The sequence below is a fragment of the Carettochelys insculpta genome, chromosome 12 (assembly GCF_033958435.1).
Source record: "Carettochelys insculpta isolate YL-2023 chromosome 12, ASM3395843v1, whole genome shotgun sequence".
In the NCBI taxonomy this organism is placed as follows: Eukaryota; Metazoa; Chordata; order Testudines; family Carettochelyidae; genus Carettochelys; species Carettochelys insculpta.
Genome location: NC_134148.1, coordinates 28,020,215 through 28,039,799, shown reverse-complemented (window position 1 = coordinate 28,039,799; position 19,585 = coordinate 28,020,215). Strand labels below are relative to the sequence as shown.

Below are 19,585 nucleotides of genomic sequence, written 5' to 3'. Positions count from 1 at the left end.
CTTGGGGCACCAGCTCCCAGCTCCCCTCCACTCAACCACCCCGCCCTGGTGCAACCCCATTCAACCCCCCTGCCCGGCTCAACGCCTCCCTGCTGTGGCGGCGCCAGATCACCATCAGCCCCGAGCCTGGGACTCTGGCTGTCAGTGCCAGTGGCATGCGCAGGGGCTCTATCCCCCGTGACAGCTCAACCCACCCCCACCCCAGTTCACCCCTGTTCAATCCTCCCTCCACCCAGCTCAGCCCTCCCGTCCCCCACTGACTCCGCTGGCATGCACTGGGCAGTCCGCCGCCAGCACACATGGGGCTTCAGCAGTCAGCCACTGCAGGTGCATGAGGCTCTACCCCCCTAACTAATCCCCTGCCCTGGTTCACCTCTTTCAATCCCCCCAGTTCCCCCCGGCCCCAGCTCACACTCCCTGGCACTTGGGGCTCAGGCTTCGACCTGTGCCCAGGGCTCCCAACCCCCGGCACACGAGGTTCCAGCTCCAACCCCCCTACTCACTACCCCCCACAGCACCGGCTCCAACCCCCTGGCTGTGCTCAACCCCCGTCCCAACCCCCTGCTGCCTGGGTCCGACCCCCTGCATGCCCCAGCTTAACTGAACCCCCCCCACCACCCCTGCTGCCCTAACTCCCCCCCACCCCCAGCTTAACCCCCTACACCCTCCCAGGGCCCCAACCCAAGCCCTCCCTGACTTAAACGAAATTCAAGGTATGCGACGGTTGCATGGAATGCAACCTTTGCGTACCTTGAGGGATTACAGTATAAGGGTATTTCCAACGTACGACCAAACCGAGTTACGACCAGGTGTTCGGAACATAACCCATTCGTAAGTCAGGGACTACCTGTATCAAGCCTGGGTGTCAGTGCCTCGGTGACGCTGAGTGCACGAGGCACCAAGCAGAACACAACAACTTTCAGATACAAGCCAACTGAATGAAAAAAGTCACATAGGGTAGTACAAGTCACATGAAAAATAAGTAACTGATAAACATAATACTTAGATTTTTACTCTTAAAAACAGGATACACACCATACAAAACCCTCTATTTGACAAACCCCGATGTAATGGACTTTGGAAATAACAGACGCTGTCAGCCAGCCCTCCTGTCCCTCCCCTAAATAAATGCAGGAGACGCACCAGAGCTGCCACTGAGGCTGGAGGAGCTGCTGGGACCCCAGAAGAGCCAGGGGAACCCTGTGGCAAGGTGCAGGAGCTCTCCTCCTGCCAGCCCCATGTGCATGGAGCATGTTGGCACCCAGTTGCCGCAGCCTGCAATGGTGCTGAGCAGCAGCCATGGTATTAGAGGCTTCTGCCCACTGTCAGGCTGAGGGTGGCCACACTCTACCTTTGCATGGGCAGCTCAGAGCCAGGGGCTGGAGGAGGTGCAGGGCTCAAAGCTGCAGGAAGTGGAAGGAGCCAGGTCAGCATTCAGCTCCTCTCCTGGTGACTAGGGAATGGAAGTGCGAAGGGAAGAATGGGGCAGGAGGTTTGAAGGGAAAGCAGGGCAGAGCACAGGCATGAGTGATGGGCAGGGAAGGTCACTGCATCATCACAAAGTATAACCATTTGGATATAACAGACTTTTGGCATTAATGGACACCCCTTCCCCTGTAAGTCCATTAAATCAAGGGTTTACTGATCAAGGGTTTGCTAAATTTCCACTCAAAGTTGCAATGCAGGTGAGAATCCTAGCTCCTTCTTTTACAATCTATGATTAGGCATATAATGCTTCATTTTGTTATAAGAAAAAATAAAAAAACTAAGTAACATTTTGGCAAAGTTTCTTAAGTTAAAACAAAAAGCAGTCAAGTAGCACTTTAAAGACTAGCAAAAGAGTTTATTAAACTGTTTTGCTAGTCTTTAAAGTGCTACTTGATTGCTTTTTGTTTTGATAGTGTATAGACTAGCATGGCTTCCTCTCTGTTTCTTAAGTTACTTTGACATTTCTGGAAAAAAAAAAAAGTTACCCAAAATAATTATGGTGAACAGCATATTATTATGGTGAACAGCATCTGAAAAGCTATTGTAAGTTATCAATGCTGTGAAATAATCCCAAACTACGTTAACATTTTACAATCATCTCATACCTTGTTTAGAGATTCGGCAGGATCATATTTCGGTGCCAGAACAAAGATCTTTTGCCCTCTTCGCACCACACCACTGAACACTCTAGCAAAAGCAATGAAAGACTCCTTGTTGTCTGATTCTTGTTTTATAGTTTTTAAGGTCATGATCTCTGTTTGTCTAGTGAGCTCTTGCTCATCACCTGGTCAAAGTTAAAGAATAAAAAAGTTTAAAAAACAGCTTTTATGACTCAAGATTCAGGTCTTAGCCACACTTGTACTGGTATAGCTTTTTGGTTGGAGCCAGATTTTTCCATCAAAATATTTTTAACAGCACTGCCCTTATAGAGGACAGCATTACACTGGGATTAAGGTGCCTTACACTGACATAGCTTGTTTCCCTTCCCACACAGGACTAGCTCTGCAGCTATGAAGCACTTTTATACTGACGTAACTGCACCCATATCACGAGGTTGTACTGGGCTTTAAGACCCACAACGTGTGCGCAGACGAGCCCTTAGACAAACCCACAGAGCCGAATGTCCCTCTGAATTGTAGGGATGGTGTGTTGAATAGAGTATTATGGAATGAGAGGGAAGTGTTGGAACAAATAGCCAATCAAATTAGTAAAACCGATTGACTAATTTGATTGGCTATTTGCTCCAATGCTTTCCTTTGCTTCCTTCATATTTTCTTCACCTCACCTACCCTCCATCTGGCCTAGAGGCTTTCCTCTTCCCCTTCCTCACTCTTCATCCCTACCCTCATATCCAGCTCCCTTGTCTTCCCTCTAGCAGCTAATCCCACTTCACTAAACCACACCTAGAAAATTTAAATAACCCAACAAAAATCTGTGGCACTAATTTAGGATCTGCAAACCATCACACTATTTGCACATTCTATGCTTTTCCTGACTTGTAAATTTAGACTCTAAGCTCTTCAGGGAGGTACTCTCTTCTTATTCTTTATTTGTACAGTACATGAACAGCATAATCAGGTCCTGTTCTCAGATGACCCATAAGCACTACTGTAATAAAAGCAAAGTACTTCCACAGGAGAAAACTGAATGACAAAAGATAATCCTCAGAACCACTGTACCTTTTGGCTCACCAATCTTCACAGTCAGTTCAGATTCATTTCCAGAAAGGATCTGTTCTGGTAGCTCTTGCATTTGACTAGCAATCATTTTTTCCGCATGTCTTCGTCGTGCAAGTTCACGTCTTTGAGCAATTTCTTCTGGTGTTAAAGGTCTACAGATAATTTAAAATTATTAAAATTTGGAAACACCATCAATTTTCCAAAAAAACCCATAAACTACAGTGTGTCTGAGACAGGCAAAACTTAAAATAAAAAAAAAAAAAATCAACCAACCTTTATTAGTAAACATTTCAAGCAGTTTTAAAAGCAGTTATAAAATATCCCACTCTTCTACTACATGCAGGAGAAATCTATTATACTACATTTCTGCTGATACTTGGGTAAAAACAAAACCACCGTATGCATAATTGTTGTGAAAATTATTCTTTGGTGAATAGTGACTTAGGAACAGTCACGATAACTAGGATCACAAGTAACAGTTATAGATAGGAATAAAATGAAGCATGAATTTTTAGAAAAATTTTACCACACTAACTTTGAACAAATAGTTTAAAAAAGAAGAATCTAACCAACTATCAGTAAATACATTCATTTTCTAAGCCATGACTGGAAACGATCTAGAGTGGAGAAAATATTGAGTTTGGTTCACCTGCCCTCTAGGCTAGCAAGTATCTACCCTAAATAGCATGCAAAACCATCTACTTTCATGAGCTGAACAGGAAAGAGTGGAGGGAAGAGCATCACAAAAATTCCTAACACACACTTGGAGTGAAATCCTGGCTTTATTGAAGTGAATGGCAATTTTGCCACTGACATCAATGCAACCAGGATTGTACTTCCTGTATTTACATTTCCTTCATACACCAGTTCACTGGATACTGCAGTTTAGACTCATGTGAAATAATTCCACCCAAAATAACTGCATTGTGTGTGTCTTGGGGAGCAAGAGAATTACATTAAAAACAGCCAAAGAAAATTTTAATATTCTGGCACTTCTTCTCATTAGCCCACAGTCCCCCTTTCCTGAAAGAAAAACAAAAACAACGAAGATTATATTACAAATAAAAAACAAATGTACGAAGTCACAAGCAGAATGACCTGGAGGGTGGAGATCTCCCTATATTTAAAGAACTTAAGCAAGCTCTGACAAAAGTTGATTATTTTCCTCAGCAAACACCTTCCAAAAGGTAATACAGGTATATTTTTTTCTAAATACAAAGTTTCCTCAGAGATTTTTTTATTCCATGTCAATGGCTTATTTTAAAGTTACTTTAAAGTACCTGCATTTTTCAAAATCTGACCATAAATAAAAGCTATGATATAAGACACTCAAATATGTGGTGCCATATAACCATATGAATTTTGGACACACAATTTCTGTCCAATCTCAGTCACTCCCAGAATGTTTTCCATTAGCTTCCTCTCTGTAATGTCTCACCAGTCAGCTATGTATACCCTGTGATCTCTTCCCCAGCCATCATTTGCAAATAAAAGGCTTCTGTGTGAACTCCTTCCAGGGTGGAACTCTTCAATTCATCAGGATAGAACCAGTTCTATTTCCATTGTACAAGCAGAGTTACAGGGTGAGTGGTCCCAGAATCATAGTTTTGTGTTGGAAGAGACCTCAGGAGGTTATCTTGTCCAAGCCTCTAGTCAAAGCAGGACCAACCCAACTAAATCATTCCAGCCAGATTTCTTGTGATACTTCATTCTTCTTTGTAATTTCTCACAAGGGCATCCTCAAGTTATAGGTTTTGATTTCTGCATCTCTTTCAGGGTGGAACCCACAGTTCTATGAGTCTCCAACTGGATCCTGGCTGAGATAACTGTGTTAACAGGGTTAGCTCTGCTGTAGTTGGTAACTGTCAGGTTCTTCTCTCTGGAAGCTAGTAACCAGTGGTGAATTAAAGTGATTCAAAATAGCTCCTTCCCAACAAATATACTGGCCATCTGCTCAGAGGCTCATGATAAACAAAGAAAAGAGTGAGGACACAAAAGATCTACATATTTGGGTTCCACTCAAAACTCAAAAGCAGTAAAGTAGCACTTTAAAGACTAACAAAATAATTTATGAGGTGATCTTTTGTGGGATAGACCCACTTCTTCAGACCATAGCCATACTAGAACAGACTCAATATTTAAGGCACGGAGAACCAAAAATAGTAATCAAGGTGGACAAATCAGAAAAATATTATCAAGGTGAGCAAATCAGAGAGTAGAGGGGCAGAAGGTGGGGGTGGGAAAGTCATGATTTACATTAAGCCAAGTATGCAAACGAGCACCTATAATGACCCAGAAAATTCCCATGCTGGTTCAAATCTCATGTTAATGTGTCGAATTTGAAAATAAAAGAGAGTTCAGCAGCCTCTCTCAAGAGTGTTGTGAAAATTCCTCTTCAGTAAGATGCAAACTTAAGTCATTAACACAATGGCCCACTCCACTAAAACTCTGGCTGACTGGTTTGTGGATCAGGAGTGTTTTTATGTCTGTTTTGTGCCCATTAACTCTTTGCCTAAGAGAATTTGAAGTATGTCCAATATACAAAGCATCTGGGCATTGTTGGCACACGATGGCATATATGATGTTAGCTGAGGAAAATGAGAATGTGCCTGTGATTCTGTGAATAACCTGGTTAGGTCCAGTGATGGTATCTCCAGAATAGATACGTGGACAAAGCTGGCAGTGGGCTTTGTTGCAAGGAAAAGTTCCAGGACTAGTGTTCCTGCAAAATAGACTGGGGTTGTGGGTGAGAATCCTCATAAGGTTGGGAGGTTGTCTGTAGGAGAGAACAGGCCTGCCACCTAGGGCCTTCTGGAGTGTGGCATCCTGATTAAGGATAGGCTGTAGGTCTTTAATAATGCATTGCAGTGGTTTGAGTTGGGGGCTGTAGGTAATGACCAGTGGTGTTCTGTTCTTGGCTTCTTTGGGCCTATCTTGGAGTAGCTGGTCTCTGGGTATTCATCTGGCCCTGTCAATTTGTTTTGTCATTTCTCCTGGTGGGTAATTCAGGTTTATGAATATTTGGTAAAGATCTTGTAGTTTTTGGTCTCTGTCAGTAGGATCAGAGCAAATGCGATTGTACCTAAGGGCTTGGCTGAAGACAATGGATCTAGTTACGTGTGCAGGATGGAAGCTAGAAGCGTGTAGCTAAGTATAGTGATCAGTGGGTTTTTGGTAGAGTGTGGTACCGATTAGGCCATCCTTGATTTGTACTGTAGTGTCCAGGAAATGTCTCTCTTGCGTGGAGTAATCGAGGCATAAGTTGATGGTGGGGTGCAGATTGTTAAAGTCTCTGCAGAATTCTTCTAGAAACTCTATACCATGGGTACAAATCATAAAGATGTCATCAATGTATCTTAAGTAGAGGAGGGGTAATAGGAGATGAGAGCTGAGGAATCGTTCCAGGTCAGCCATAAATACATTAACATATTGTGGGGCCATGCGGGTATCCACACAGTTCCACTAATCTGGAGGCATGAATTGTCCCCAAATCGGAAATAATTGTGGGCGATGACAAAGTTAGAGAGGTCAGGCACCAGATTGACTGTGGTGACATCAGGGATAGTATTCCTGATTGCTTGTAATCCGTCTTCATGTGGAATATTAGTGTACAGAGCCTCTACATCCATGGTGACAAGGATGGTGTTGTCAGAAGCTTTACCAATGTTTTGGAATTTCCTCAGGAAGTCAGTGGTATCTCGGAGACAGCTGGGAGTATTGGTGGCATAGGGTTTGAGGAGGGAGTCCACATAACTGGATAGTCCGGTGGTCAGGGTGCCAATACCCGAAAAGATAGGGCATCCAGAGTTCCCAGGTTTGTGGATTTTGGGAAGTAAACAGAATAATCTGAGATGGGGATCAGATGGTATGTCTGAGTGAATAAGGTCCCAAGTAGCAGCAGGGAGTTCCTTAAGTAGTTGTAATTTCTTTTGGAATTCCAAAGTGGGATCAGAGGAGAAAGGTCTGTAAAATGTAGTGTTGGAGAGTTGTCTGGCTGCCTCCTGTTCATAGGCTGACTTATTTATGATGACAACAGCACCCCCTTTGTCAGCTGGTTTGACTATAATTTCTGGGTTATTTCTGAGACTCTGGACAGCATAGCATTCAGCATAGTTGAAATTGTATCTCATTTGGCATTGTTTGCGTTTAATGTCAGTCTGAGCACAGGTGCAGAAGCACTGTATGTCGAAATCCAGACTTTCACTACGACCATCGGGGGCGTCCACAGAGAGTTCTTCTTCTTTTGTTGTTGGTAGGGGGGTCGAGAGAGTCAGACTGTTGTTCATAGGTGTGTTGGAAAAATTCCTTTAAACTTAGGTGAGCCCAGCTATCTGAGATACGCCACTCTAACGGTCTCAGCACCACATCCCTGAGCTGAAGCAAGGTAGAGAACGGTTCCTGTACAGGGAGAGACAGGCTGCCCCCTTCCTCTGAGCAGCCGCTGATTGGCCTCTACCTCCTCTATTCTCATGTCAGGGTTTTTTAAGGAATTAGTGTTCATCTGATTTAGGACCCAACCCCGGGGGGGGAAAAAAAAAAGTCAGCCAGGGCAGGCAAGTAGATAGGTACATAGCTTTTTACCAATGAACAGCTCACCCTCTGTCCTGTTATAGATTGCTGGTACTTTCCCTGGAGGTCTCTTATCTCTATTATTGTTTCATTTCCTCCTTATTTTCAGCTTACAGCTTTCGTTGATTTAATTCCATGAAGTCAGACCAAAAACTATCAAACCTAAGTGGAGGTACACATTATGCACACCAAACACTACTGAACTACCTCACCCTCCATGTTACATTACATTAAATTCAAAGTCCTCCTCACATAATTTTGCCTCCACCTGGATCTCTGCCTTTATTTCCTCTTAGTCTTTACATCTTCAAATCCTATTGCCTTTCTTTGCTCTTTTCTTCTTCCTTTGAGATTTGTAGCTTTTATACTGAGGCCCCATGGGCCAGTAAAATTATCCCTTTTCTCATCTACTAATTATCTTTCCTCTTCTTTATGGCTTCTGATACTATTTCCAATATTGTTCTCATAAATCATTCCCTTTCCTCAGCTATTGAGATGCATCTTGTCTTGGTTTTCCCCAAGACAAATCTCTTTAGGGCACTTTGTAAACAAGTTTGTAAACCTGTACATTTATGAAGTTATGTAAATGGATTTTAATATTACCATCATCTGAAAACCAGGCCTTTCAGGTATGGTGGTGAATGGCTTTGAAATTTAATGCTGTAGAATACAGAGCTCTTAACATGTTTTCAACTGTCATAGCTGATGCTGATAAAAATAACTACCACACAGAAGATGTGCAATTCTTTCTAAGAGAATACATAGCTCAACAGCTAACACTCCCAGAGAAATCCACTTTGTTGTCCCCATCTTTAATTTTGAACTTAAGCTCATAACTGATGTCACCATCTCAGTCAAATGGTAAACTTAAGGAATTTTACACTTCAATAGATATTTACAACTTTAATTACATTGTAAAAATGTTCCCCTAAAATTCAGATTAATGAAATAATGTTATTGGTGATAAAGCTTATATATTTAAGACTCATTTACTCCTTATCTGTAGGATGTTAAATAATGATTATGATAATTATTATTTATTAGAAATATACCCAATCATAATGGTGCAAAGAGGAGAGAAACTGGTTGTCAATGCTGGTGATAAAGAGAAAAAACATAAAGAATGGACAAATCAAAGGGGTGGACTATCTGCTGTTAAATACCCTCTTACATTTCAATTTTGGAAACAAATAATATCTAATAAAGATTTAACGAGCAACACCCATGCACAATTCTCTTAATGTTCTGGCTTCAAGCCTGCATCATGAAGAATGAATTCAAAGCAATAACAGTACTTAATCAAAATGTGTCACAACAAATCTTGATATCACACATGTCCCTAACTAATTTTGTTTTGCTTGGCTAATATCTTAGGAGTTACTGGTAGAATTTAGCTAGTGAGACCTCCAGTTTAGAAAAGCACTTAAGCATGTGCTAAGTCACAATCCCTATTCAGGACAGCAGGTGCTTAAATCATTACTTCAATTAAGTGATGTCCTGGATAGAGAAAGACCTAAATATGCACTGTAGGCTCCAATTCAACAAGTGTTTAGAGCATTTTCGTATGCTTTATCGGTCTGGTGAGAAACAGAAAGCGAGAAGAGAGAACTTCATAAAAGCAATTGAGAAAGGAGTATTCCCATATGGGACCCACAAGAAGTCTTGTGGCACCTTATAGACTAACAGATATTTTGGAGCATAAGCTTTCATGGGGAAAGACCCGCTTCATCAGATGCATGAGTGGGGGGTGGTTTCAGAGGGGTATTTAGAGTGGGGTGCCGGTAAGAGGTAGGATCAGAGCTGACAAGGTCTATCCAGCAAGGTGGAAATGGCCCAGTATCAACAGCACTTTTGAAAAGAGGAAAAAACAAGTCAGATCAGACAGGGGGATGTGACAAAGGCTCACATCCCCCTGTCTGATCTGACTTGTTTTTAACTCTTTTGAACAGTGCTGTTGATACTGGGCCATTTCCACCTTGCTGGATAGACCTTGTCAGCTCCGACCCTCCCTCTTACCGGGACCCCACTCTTTAAATACCCCTCTGAACGCCCCCCGTGCATCTGATGAAGCAGGTCTTTGCCTACGAAAGCTTATGCTCCAAAATATCTGTTAGTCTATAAGGTGCCACAAGACTTCTTGTTGTTTTCGAAGCTACAGACTAACAGGGCTACCTCTCTGATACTTGTTCCCGTATGGGGGCAGCTTAGAAGAAAATTTTCCCTTCTTCCCGTCTATGTAGAGATCATACGACAAATAAATCCAATTTATTGCCCCCATACGATATCTGAATTTCCAAGCTGATGACTGTTGTCTGCTTAACTAAACATGTACTATTAAGGATTTTTGAACTTTCCTAGATATTTACAACTTCAACTATATTTTGAAGATTTTTGTTTATATCTAATCTCCTCTGGGTATGTACACAAAAAATTGATTTGATCCAAGAACAAGATGTCACCTTCATAAGCACAATCCTGGAGCAGAGCTATATTACAGACTTCAAGAGAAGAATGAAACCTAATGGGCCACTAACAACACTCCCCGAAATATCTGGGTTTCTTTGGAGGTCTTCCAAAAGAACTGCAACGCCCAGCAATATTTAGTTTATGGAGAGGTCATCAGATTACAGAGATGACGTGGCATTAGTAATTCATTATTCTACCTCAGGAATTAAGAGGTCCTCATAATTGATTAAACAATATTATATTCCATCAGATGTAATATATTTTCAAGTGCATAATTTACAAAAAAATGACTCTACTCTTGTGCTCTAAAAGGCAGAGCACTGTTAAATTCTACAAGTCATATTGTTTTCTAATGGAAGTGGACCTTTTTCTGGTTTCAAGAAGTTCATGTTTTTAACTCTTAAACAGAAAATATATGTAAGATACATAAATTCTTTGGTGCTTTTAACCATATTCAGTTAGCAAACCATTTTGATATTGGACAATGTGGAGTGCAATCACATCCAAATTGTGTATTTCTTATACTGTAGCTTTTAAGTCAAAATGATAAGAAATTCCTATAAATAAATTTGTCATTTTCTGCTTGTGGATTTTTCTGCATAAAGTTTTATTTGCCATTCTTTCTCTATCATCCTGAAGAAATACCCTAAGTAGGCACAGCTTTAGCTAAACAAAAAAAAGAGAAGCATAACTGATCGAAGAACATTTCTTCTGAACTAAAATTTCTACATAGTGTTGTTATATAGCATAAAAAATGGACAGAGATTTGAGTCCCTCTGAAAACATGTAACAAATTTTATGAAAAACGCCTTAATAATAATAACCTCAGCACAAAGTAAGAATCACAATATGCAAATATTTATCAGCATGGTTCTGTTTTTAAGTTTCTCCAGAATGTCATGGGAAGAGGATTTAAGCAGTCACATTTTCCAAGACAGAGCAGTTAATATTAAAAAAAAGTAATATAGCACTTTAAGGACTAACAAAATAATTTATTAGGTGATGAGCTTTTGTGGGGCAGACCCACGTTTTCAGATATGGACACAGTGCTGTAGTGGAAATAGTGCTGAAAGTGAATTGGCATGAGTTTCATAACAGAGAGATACAAACAACAAAAAACGAAAGGAAATCTGACAAATCAGATACATAGGACACCAGGGTGGGGGGCCAAGGATAAGGAGGAGAAGGGAGAGAAAATTACTTACTGCAATTGTCAATTAAGTGACTTATCTGAGATCATTACGAATACCAAAGATGGGGAAGCTGCCTTTGTAATGCTTCAGGTAATTGCAATCTTTATTGAGGTGAAGGTGCAAAGTATCGAATTTGAGCATAAACTCTAGTTCAGATGTTTCCCTTTGTAATCTGGTATTAAAGTCTCTTCCTCTTAAGACGCATATTCTCAGGTCTCTAACAGTCTGGCCCACTCCACTGAAATGCTCACTGACAGGTTTACATGTATTCAGATTCCTAATGTCTGCTTTGCGTCCATTCATTCTTTGGTGAAGTGATTGTCCAATATACATAGCAGAGGGGCGTTGCTGGCACATGATGGCATATATAACTCTGGTTCAGGTACAGGAGCACGAGTCCCTGAACCTGTCAGTGACATGGTTAGAACCTCTCCTCCTCCCCACCGTTTGCCCCCCCCGCCCGCCCCAAAAAAGGTCATCACTTAATAAATTATTTGGTTAGTCTTTTAAGTGCTACATGACTGCTTTTTTGTTTTGTTAGGATACACACTAACTTGTCTCTCTCTCTGTTACCGGTTAATAATATATACAGAACAGTCAGTTTGTCTGAAAAGATGAAACCAAAAACAGAGGGATGATAAAACAGAAGTAAACAATGCAGATTAGTTTGTAGTTTCCTTTCTTTCCCTTTGCCTTATTTTATGCTCCTCTTTTTCTGGTCAGTTTAAAATAAAGCAATGGTCCAACTGGAAATCAAGAAACAATCACTTGATGCTGATCTTCCCGCTTGTTAACCCCTAATACCACTGCTGGCCCCTGCTGCCCATGCTCTGCCCAGGTAATCTCAACCATCTATAGGATGGCTGGGGGTGACCACCACCAGGCCCCAAAATATGTGGGACCTGGGGCAGCCGCCCCACCTCATTCTATGGATCGGTTGGCTCTGTGTGCACCACTGTTAGCATGTGAGTCCCTGCAAACTGGGAAGTGTGTCCATATGCTTTTCCCCAAGCCTCACCCCTACTGTGCCCATCCTGCCTCTTCCTACACCTGCTCTGCCTGCTCCCTCACAATGCACCACTACTGTCAAGCCCCATCCCCTTGAGAGATAAGACCTTTGCGATTACCAAGGCAGTGAGGCGGGGAGTGGTCTGACATGAGCAGTAACAGTGATCAGCTCCCCTGGAGTGACCATGGTAGCAGGAGCCACAGGGAAGCAGAGTGCTGCAGCAGCTTCTGCTCCGCTGACATCTTCCAGACAGAGCCTAGTCACTGTACTTCACCACTCAGCATACACTTCCACCTGGGCCACAGTGACGAGATGTCAACGACACAGAGCTAGCAACCAGAAGTCTCTCACCCTGCTGTGCTGCTAGTGGTTGTGCCACCAGTGGTTGTGCCAGGGGCTGTGGGGCAGAGGGGTAAATCACTTGGGGTGGCAGGCAGGGCTCGGGGACATGCAGCGATAGGAAGCGTGTAGGCCACAGACAGAGCCAGGAGACATATGGAGAGGAGAACAAGCAGAAAACTCCACCTCCCTCCAAGTCCTGCTAGAGGCTCACTAGAAGGATTTGAGGATTGGTACTGGCTCTAAGATAAATTGAGTCTGAGACCCTGGCTCTAAGGTCAGATCACGCCATGCAACACAAATCACTTACTGCACTCCTCAAGGAGAGAGTTCTTCAGGTCTAATGCATAAGAAATCTCTTCTGCTCATCAAGAGAGTCCTTTTCAGGTCAATTAGGATAAATTTAAGAAGCAATTATTGGTGTTTAGAAAAAAGAAGATTCTGAGATCAAAAGGAATGCTACAAATAAAAGATGTGTGGATAGCTATTTAGAAATCTACTTTTTCTATTTAAGATGTAACAGGTAGAAAAACACAAAGGAATAAGGCACATTGTACAGAGATAGCTGTAACTGAAAAGATCTATGAGAAAGAAAAGGAGGAGAAAGAGGACTGGATGTAATACTAAAGGCTCGACATCAAGCTATTATGATGCAGAGAAAAGATAATAGGCCAATATGGCTGCACAAGGAGCTTTTTAGTGACCTAAAACCAAAAGGGGACAGATAAAGGAAATGGAAGGAGAAGCATGTAATCAAGGAAGTTTACACAGGAATAGCAAAAGCATGTAGTAAGGACAAAATCCAGAAAGCCAAAGCAGAGAACAAGTTACAGCTTACAAGAAATATCAGAGACAACAGGATGGATGTCTTCAAAATACATCAGACAAAAAAAGAAAGATCAAATATGTTATGGGTCTCCTGTTCAATGGAGGTGAGCTGGTATTAGAACAGACTTGAGCAACAGTTTTTGTTGGGGAGCTACTCCAAGATTTTGACAAGCGGTCAAGGGCCAAACTTTTATATTGAAGGGGTGCAGTGTCTAGGATGGGCGTTGGATGCAGAACGGAACTTGGGGTAAGGGACTGAGATGCAGGAGAGGACTTGGAGTCTCAAAGGGAGTTGTGACCTGGGGCAGGGTATTGGGTGCGGGATCAGGGAGGGATAGGGGTGCAGGAGAGGATTCTGGCCTGGAGGAAGAGTTGCAGGTGTTTGAGTAGGTGCTGGGAGGGAGTTGTGACCTGGGGCAGATTGCTTATGTGCATTCCAGCAGGTGACTCACAAGCAATTTACCTGGAGGAGAGGTTGTTGAACATCACCAGCCTGCTGCCCAAAGAACCACTCTACCAAACACTGTGTCATCAAATGCCTGTTGGGTGATGGCATAATGGGAGGTGAAGGTGTGAATGACTAAGTCACTGCCCTGCAAACTGTTCTGAATGGGGATTTGTGGGAGGTATGCCACTGAGGATGCCTGTGCTCTGGCGGAGTGAGCTGTCAGAGCCAAAACTGAGAGCTTGGGCAGATGACAGCAGATCCTGATGCAGACCATGATCCACAATGATGCACACTTTGATGATATGACATTATTCTTTAAGCTATTGTAATAAAGAACTATGGTGGTTTACAAAATGGCTTTGTGCATACATGAGGTTTTGGGCAGAAAGCCGATAGGAAAGTGTCCTGGTTTACACATAAGTTAGGTATATTTTCCTGAGAACAGCAGGACAATGACACAGACTACCTCTGGAGTTTGTGGAAGCTCCTTCACTGGATGTTTTCAAAAGGAAAATAGCCATCTGTCTTGGATGGTTTAGACACAATATACCTTGCATCCTGGCAGGAGACTAGACTAGATAGCTCTTGAGGTCCCTTCTAACACTATGATTATAACTGGGAGCACAGTGACATGTCTGTTATGTAAGCTAGACTACACCCAAATAGATAGATATTGCCATTTACGGAAATTTACCTAACTTTCTTCAACTGATAAATGCTTTCCATCTAAGTAAATGGTTACAGTATTTTTTTAAAAAATTGTAATAGAGTCTTTTCTCAGGTTAACTTCCCCATAAAAAGTGTAAAGATTCTTTTTCTCTCCTGTAAAAATAAAATATGTCTGAGACCAAAAAAAGCATCTGACATAATAGAAGTTTTTATCTGCATGAGTTTGGGATGATGAAAACAAGAATGAATTATACAAGACGTGCCAAACACCTGCTAACAAAATTTGTACATTGCACTATGAAAAACTTAAAACCTCTCAAATGTGACCTAAAATAACTTTCCAGAATATGACAGTTTAAAAGCACGACATCTATCTCAAAATATTCCAGGAATACACGTGTTGCATGCCAATAGAAAAAAATGGGAAATGTATGCTACCGAAAGTATGAAGTTATCACTTATACCCCTGCAGAGACTTGACATATCAGCTTTTATAACGGTTCATGATCAAATACTTACCTCTTTAGAACTTGGACCAATGTAATCTATGGCATGTCTGTCATCATGGGAGAATCAATAATTCCAAATCTGAGACAGGTTGGTGAGAAAGAAGCAATTTTATGGCTTTTTTTAAAAAAAAATTGTAATTGTCTGATGCTACATAAGGCTGTAGTATACCCAAATAAATCTCAGAAGACGAAAAGAATGGTATGAGATGGTCATAAGTGTGGTGCCATAAATATACAATAGATACAAGTGAATGCAACCACACACACATCACCACACCTTAAAAAACATTGACAAAATTTCCTTTGGATAAATTAATCTTCAAATTTATAGGAAAAACAGAAGAACGTGTACTTTAAGGTATAGTGTTATGTAAGGCAGCTATGATTCCAATTGTAAAAGGAAGAACTAGAAGATAAATTGTATAAACTGCGTTAAATTAATTTTACTCCTAGTCTGACATGTAATCCATTAAATTAGGGTTGTTGTTTAGCCAGTAAATTTAGCCTTGATTTTATTCTGGCTTTTCTCAATGTCAATTTCCACATGACTAGTCATTCCAAGCACAATTATTAAAATTATATTTAAAAATAACACTGTCATATAAATTTTATAAATGTTACAGCATAAGGAAGCAGAACGCAAACACAAGATTAACTCACATCGGGTTACAGATCTATAAACATACTTATGATCATTTATATTTTGATTTTAAGGCCTACATTCTCCCCAGTTGGCAAAATCAAGGTGAGGTGAAAGCAAATTTTAACTACTGGGTTACCCACGTAGACAACCTTGGACTTCCAACACTCACAGAAGAGGGATTTGCAGCTAAATGGAGTGGTCAGGAAAAGAGAACCAAAATTTGCCAGGAAAGACTGAAAGAAGGAACTAGAGAAGGATGAGGAGTCTTTGGTGCCAGTCCCACCAATCACAGAGAAGCTTCATGACACATGGTGCTCAGCCAGTGCAAGAAGCATTACTTTCTTATTAGGGATCACTGTCATGATGTCACTGACTCATCTGTGGTTACATACAAATGCCACTGCAAGTTAAAGAGAAGTCATGAAAAACCTAATGTTGTAATGTGCACAACCAATACCAAGCATTCACTGAATTACTATCAGGTAGGTTTTCACTTGCAAATCCATCAGACTTCTTGGGGAAAGCAAGTTTCCCACTGCTTTGTTTGCTCTACTGGAAGATGCTCAGCAGCAATCTGCTGACTTCCAGCTGCAGTGTTTGTGAAGTGCAGCTGAGAAAAAAAAAAAAAAAATCAACCTCCCCCTCTTCAACTTCTGCTTTTCGATCACCTTTCAGGCTCTTCAGATTCTCTTTTCCTCCTCTCTGGACGTCAGTGTTGTGGCAAGAAGAATTCAATGCTAGAAGCGAGACACTGCACTACAGTAGTCAGGGTAGGTATTAAAACTGAATAAAACAAAAACTCACATACTTCAGGTTAAAATAGTTATGATATTTCAAAATATATTTAGGGTCTATTAAAAACTTTTAAACATATTCTAGTAAGGAACCACTAACCTTGCCCAACATATTAATCAAAAACGAGTAAATATTAGATTTAATGGGATTTATAAGGTTACCTATATAGAAATAATAGGTAGTCAGACATATCCTTAAAGTTTCAAAGGCACTTATGACTTGCTTAACTTTTCCGTCTGATTAAAATTTGACGTGTTTGACCTCAGCCTCAAAAGGGTTTTTGTTTTTTAAAATTTAAGCAATATTTAGGAATAATTCACTACACACAGAACTCAAACACTAACAAACTATTTTTTAAAATGTTTTGGGTTTCCATATATCTGAAAGTTAATGATTAATAAATTAAGATATTAAAATTAGTTCTAAGTTGTCTGAAAAGCATTAAGTGAAGCATATTGGCTGTTTGTTCATTAATAGTTTATAAGGAAAGTTTTGGTTTCTTAAGTCTCAACCTCTCTCCACTTCTTTTTTTGTTTTTTTTTTCAACTTTCAAAAAACAAGAACATCAACACTATGTTCACTAGTTTTCTGCGTTTCTCCTGAAGGAGTTGCTGAAATACCTCTGAAGAAGCAAACCTCTCACGTCTTTACGATAAGGGACTCCCTAAAAGTCTTCCTTTCTCCATAACATGGAAAAGTAGTAGAGGAACAATGAGGCGCTATATTTTCTGATTACATTTTGAAATTTAATTGTACAGCATAAACTTTTAGGTAATAAAAAAGTACTCGTATTTCCTTTCTGGAGCTTGAAACACCCTACCACACCCTACCAGACACCTGGTGAATGGGGAACTACAAAATCGGGACAAAGAACGACAGCCTCAATCCAATTTATGGCTGCCTTGTAGAACTGGTCAAAATAATTTGACAATGCCAAAACATTCCTGACGAAATTTTCATCAAAACCAATAGATTTCCATTAAAGGTGTCTCAGACCCAGGATGGAATTTCTGGTGAGAGATAAAGAGAAAGAGAAAAACAGACACTCCATGTACACCGCTCTCCCGCCCCACCCCACCCCGCCCTGCCCCACCCCACCCCTCTTGAAAGCCAGGGCACTCAAAGGGACTCACTTGAAACATGTGACACTCATGGTCAAGTCACTGCTCCAAAACAGGAATAGCAGGGACTTGAACCAGCATCCCAAGTGAGTGCTCTTACCATCACGCTACTGGCTATTTGGCCAGATCTGAAGCTCTCTGTTTGTTTGTTGTTGTTTTTTTAATAAAGATCTTGTGTTTTCACTTCCCATCAGAACAAAAAGTTGAAAATCTTCAATGTATTTCCTGAAAAGGAATTTTTTTTCTGGCCAGCCTTACCGCTTTGTGATACTCAGGCAAGAGATGAACCAGAATGCTGCACGAAAGGTGAATCTCTAGGTTACTTAAAGCTGGCACAATCATCTCTCAGAACCCACTTTTACAAAAAATACAAGATTAGCATGCTTTGTTTTCTGGATGTTCCTTGACAACACAATAGCCCCTATGAAACTATTTCTAGGGAAGTTCTTCCCTAAAATAACCCTCTAACTCTGTTTCCATTCAACTCCACCAAAGACTGGCTGATCCACTAGGGAACCTGGGCAATGTCTTGGTGAAAAATCTAGTCCAGCTTCCGGGAAAGAGGGTTCTGGCATTTCAACTAGAGTGTGTGCGTGGGACTGGATCTTTACTATTTGTGATTAACTATTAGATATGGTCATTTGAAATGGCACTCCCTTAAGATATACATGTAATCGTAACTGTTGTCCTTTGTTCCTTCTACTTACACATCTTTACCAAAGGATTTTTTTCTCTCCAGCAGTAGCTGTTTGCTGTAGCAGCTGGTTCTGCACAGTGCTCAGAAATTGAACTGATTGGGCCTGGACTTATATATAGCTGATAAAAGGGTTGTAGATACACACAAAAACTGTAAGATGAAACTTTCTCCATCAGGAGCTATGCTTTATTTCATATTATTGTACAACAGAGAAGATGCACAGGGGTCCATGCAAAGTTGCTGATGGCTAAAATCTTTGACAGCAGAAAGCATATCCGACACAAACTCACAAAAGAAAGGAAACAAAATGTTAAATCACCTAGCTATGTTCCTCCTTCTCCCTCACTTACAGACACACAACACCTTTCTCATAACTACTGTAAACTATAGCCCATGCACTGCTAACTTAACTCTGTCCCCCAAGGGTTACCAGAAGTTCATCACCTCCTTTTACCCTCTCTGCCTGTCTTAGTTATTTATACGGCCCATTTTATCATAGATTCTAAGCCAGTGGCTCCCAGTATTTTCAGTAACACAGAACACTTCAATGAGACAGACAATTCCATGGCACACCCACTTTTTTCAACTGAATCCATTGTTCATGAACGTCACATTTACTGTGGTTACACTCTTACTAGAGAGGTTTGCAACAAAACAGTACACACAACAAGGTAAACAAAGATCAAATGCATTAATGTTTCAAATCCCCCACAGAATACACCATCTTAGACAGAGAGTGCAGACACATTTTCAAAATCTCCTCAATGCTATGCTAGTGATGTTGAGTAAATGAGTAACCACTGGAGGTTGCTCCAGAACGCAGGATTTCCTCCCCTCCAGCCAACTGGAATTAGAATGCAGCATTTAAACTGGGTCCCAACTCCATCTACAGGCTCCCACTCTCCTTCCCCCTTGCCATAGCAGCGAATGGGGACATGCTCCCTGCCTGCTCATTTGGGCCAAGCAGCAGCTTTTTAGCTGCCTCCTAGCACACAGGGAGTCATGCAGGGTTGGCATTTTCTCTCACAGTGGCTCTGTAAAGGGACTCCATGGGGGGAAATGACAAACCCCACACCAGCTGGGACTCAGGAAACCTTGCTGCTTGAGCCCCAGCTGGCATGGGGTCCTCAAT

General features: G+C 41.3%; 1 protein-coding gene across 3 annotated transcripts in view; it reads right to left on the bottom strand.

The window, feature by feature from the left end:
• EFL1 (elongation factor like GTPase 1) overlaps positions 1–19,585 on the bottom strand; it is a 160,894-nt gene that overhangs the window by 105,315 nt on the left and 35,994 nt on the right. For all 3 annotated transcript variants that reach the window (XM_075006629.1, XM_075006628.1, XM_075006627.1), the window contains 2 exons: positions 3,168–3,319; positions 2,094–2,272 (listed from right to left, as the gene is read on the bottom strand). In XM_075006629.1, coding sequence (XP_074862730.1) covers positions 2,094–2,272; positions 3,168–3,319 — 331 coding nt within the window. The remainder of the gene's footprint in view (positions 1–2,093; positions 2,273–3,167; positions 3,320–19,585) is intronic.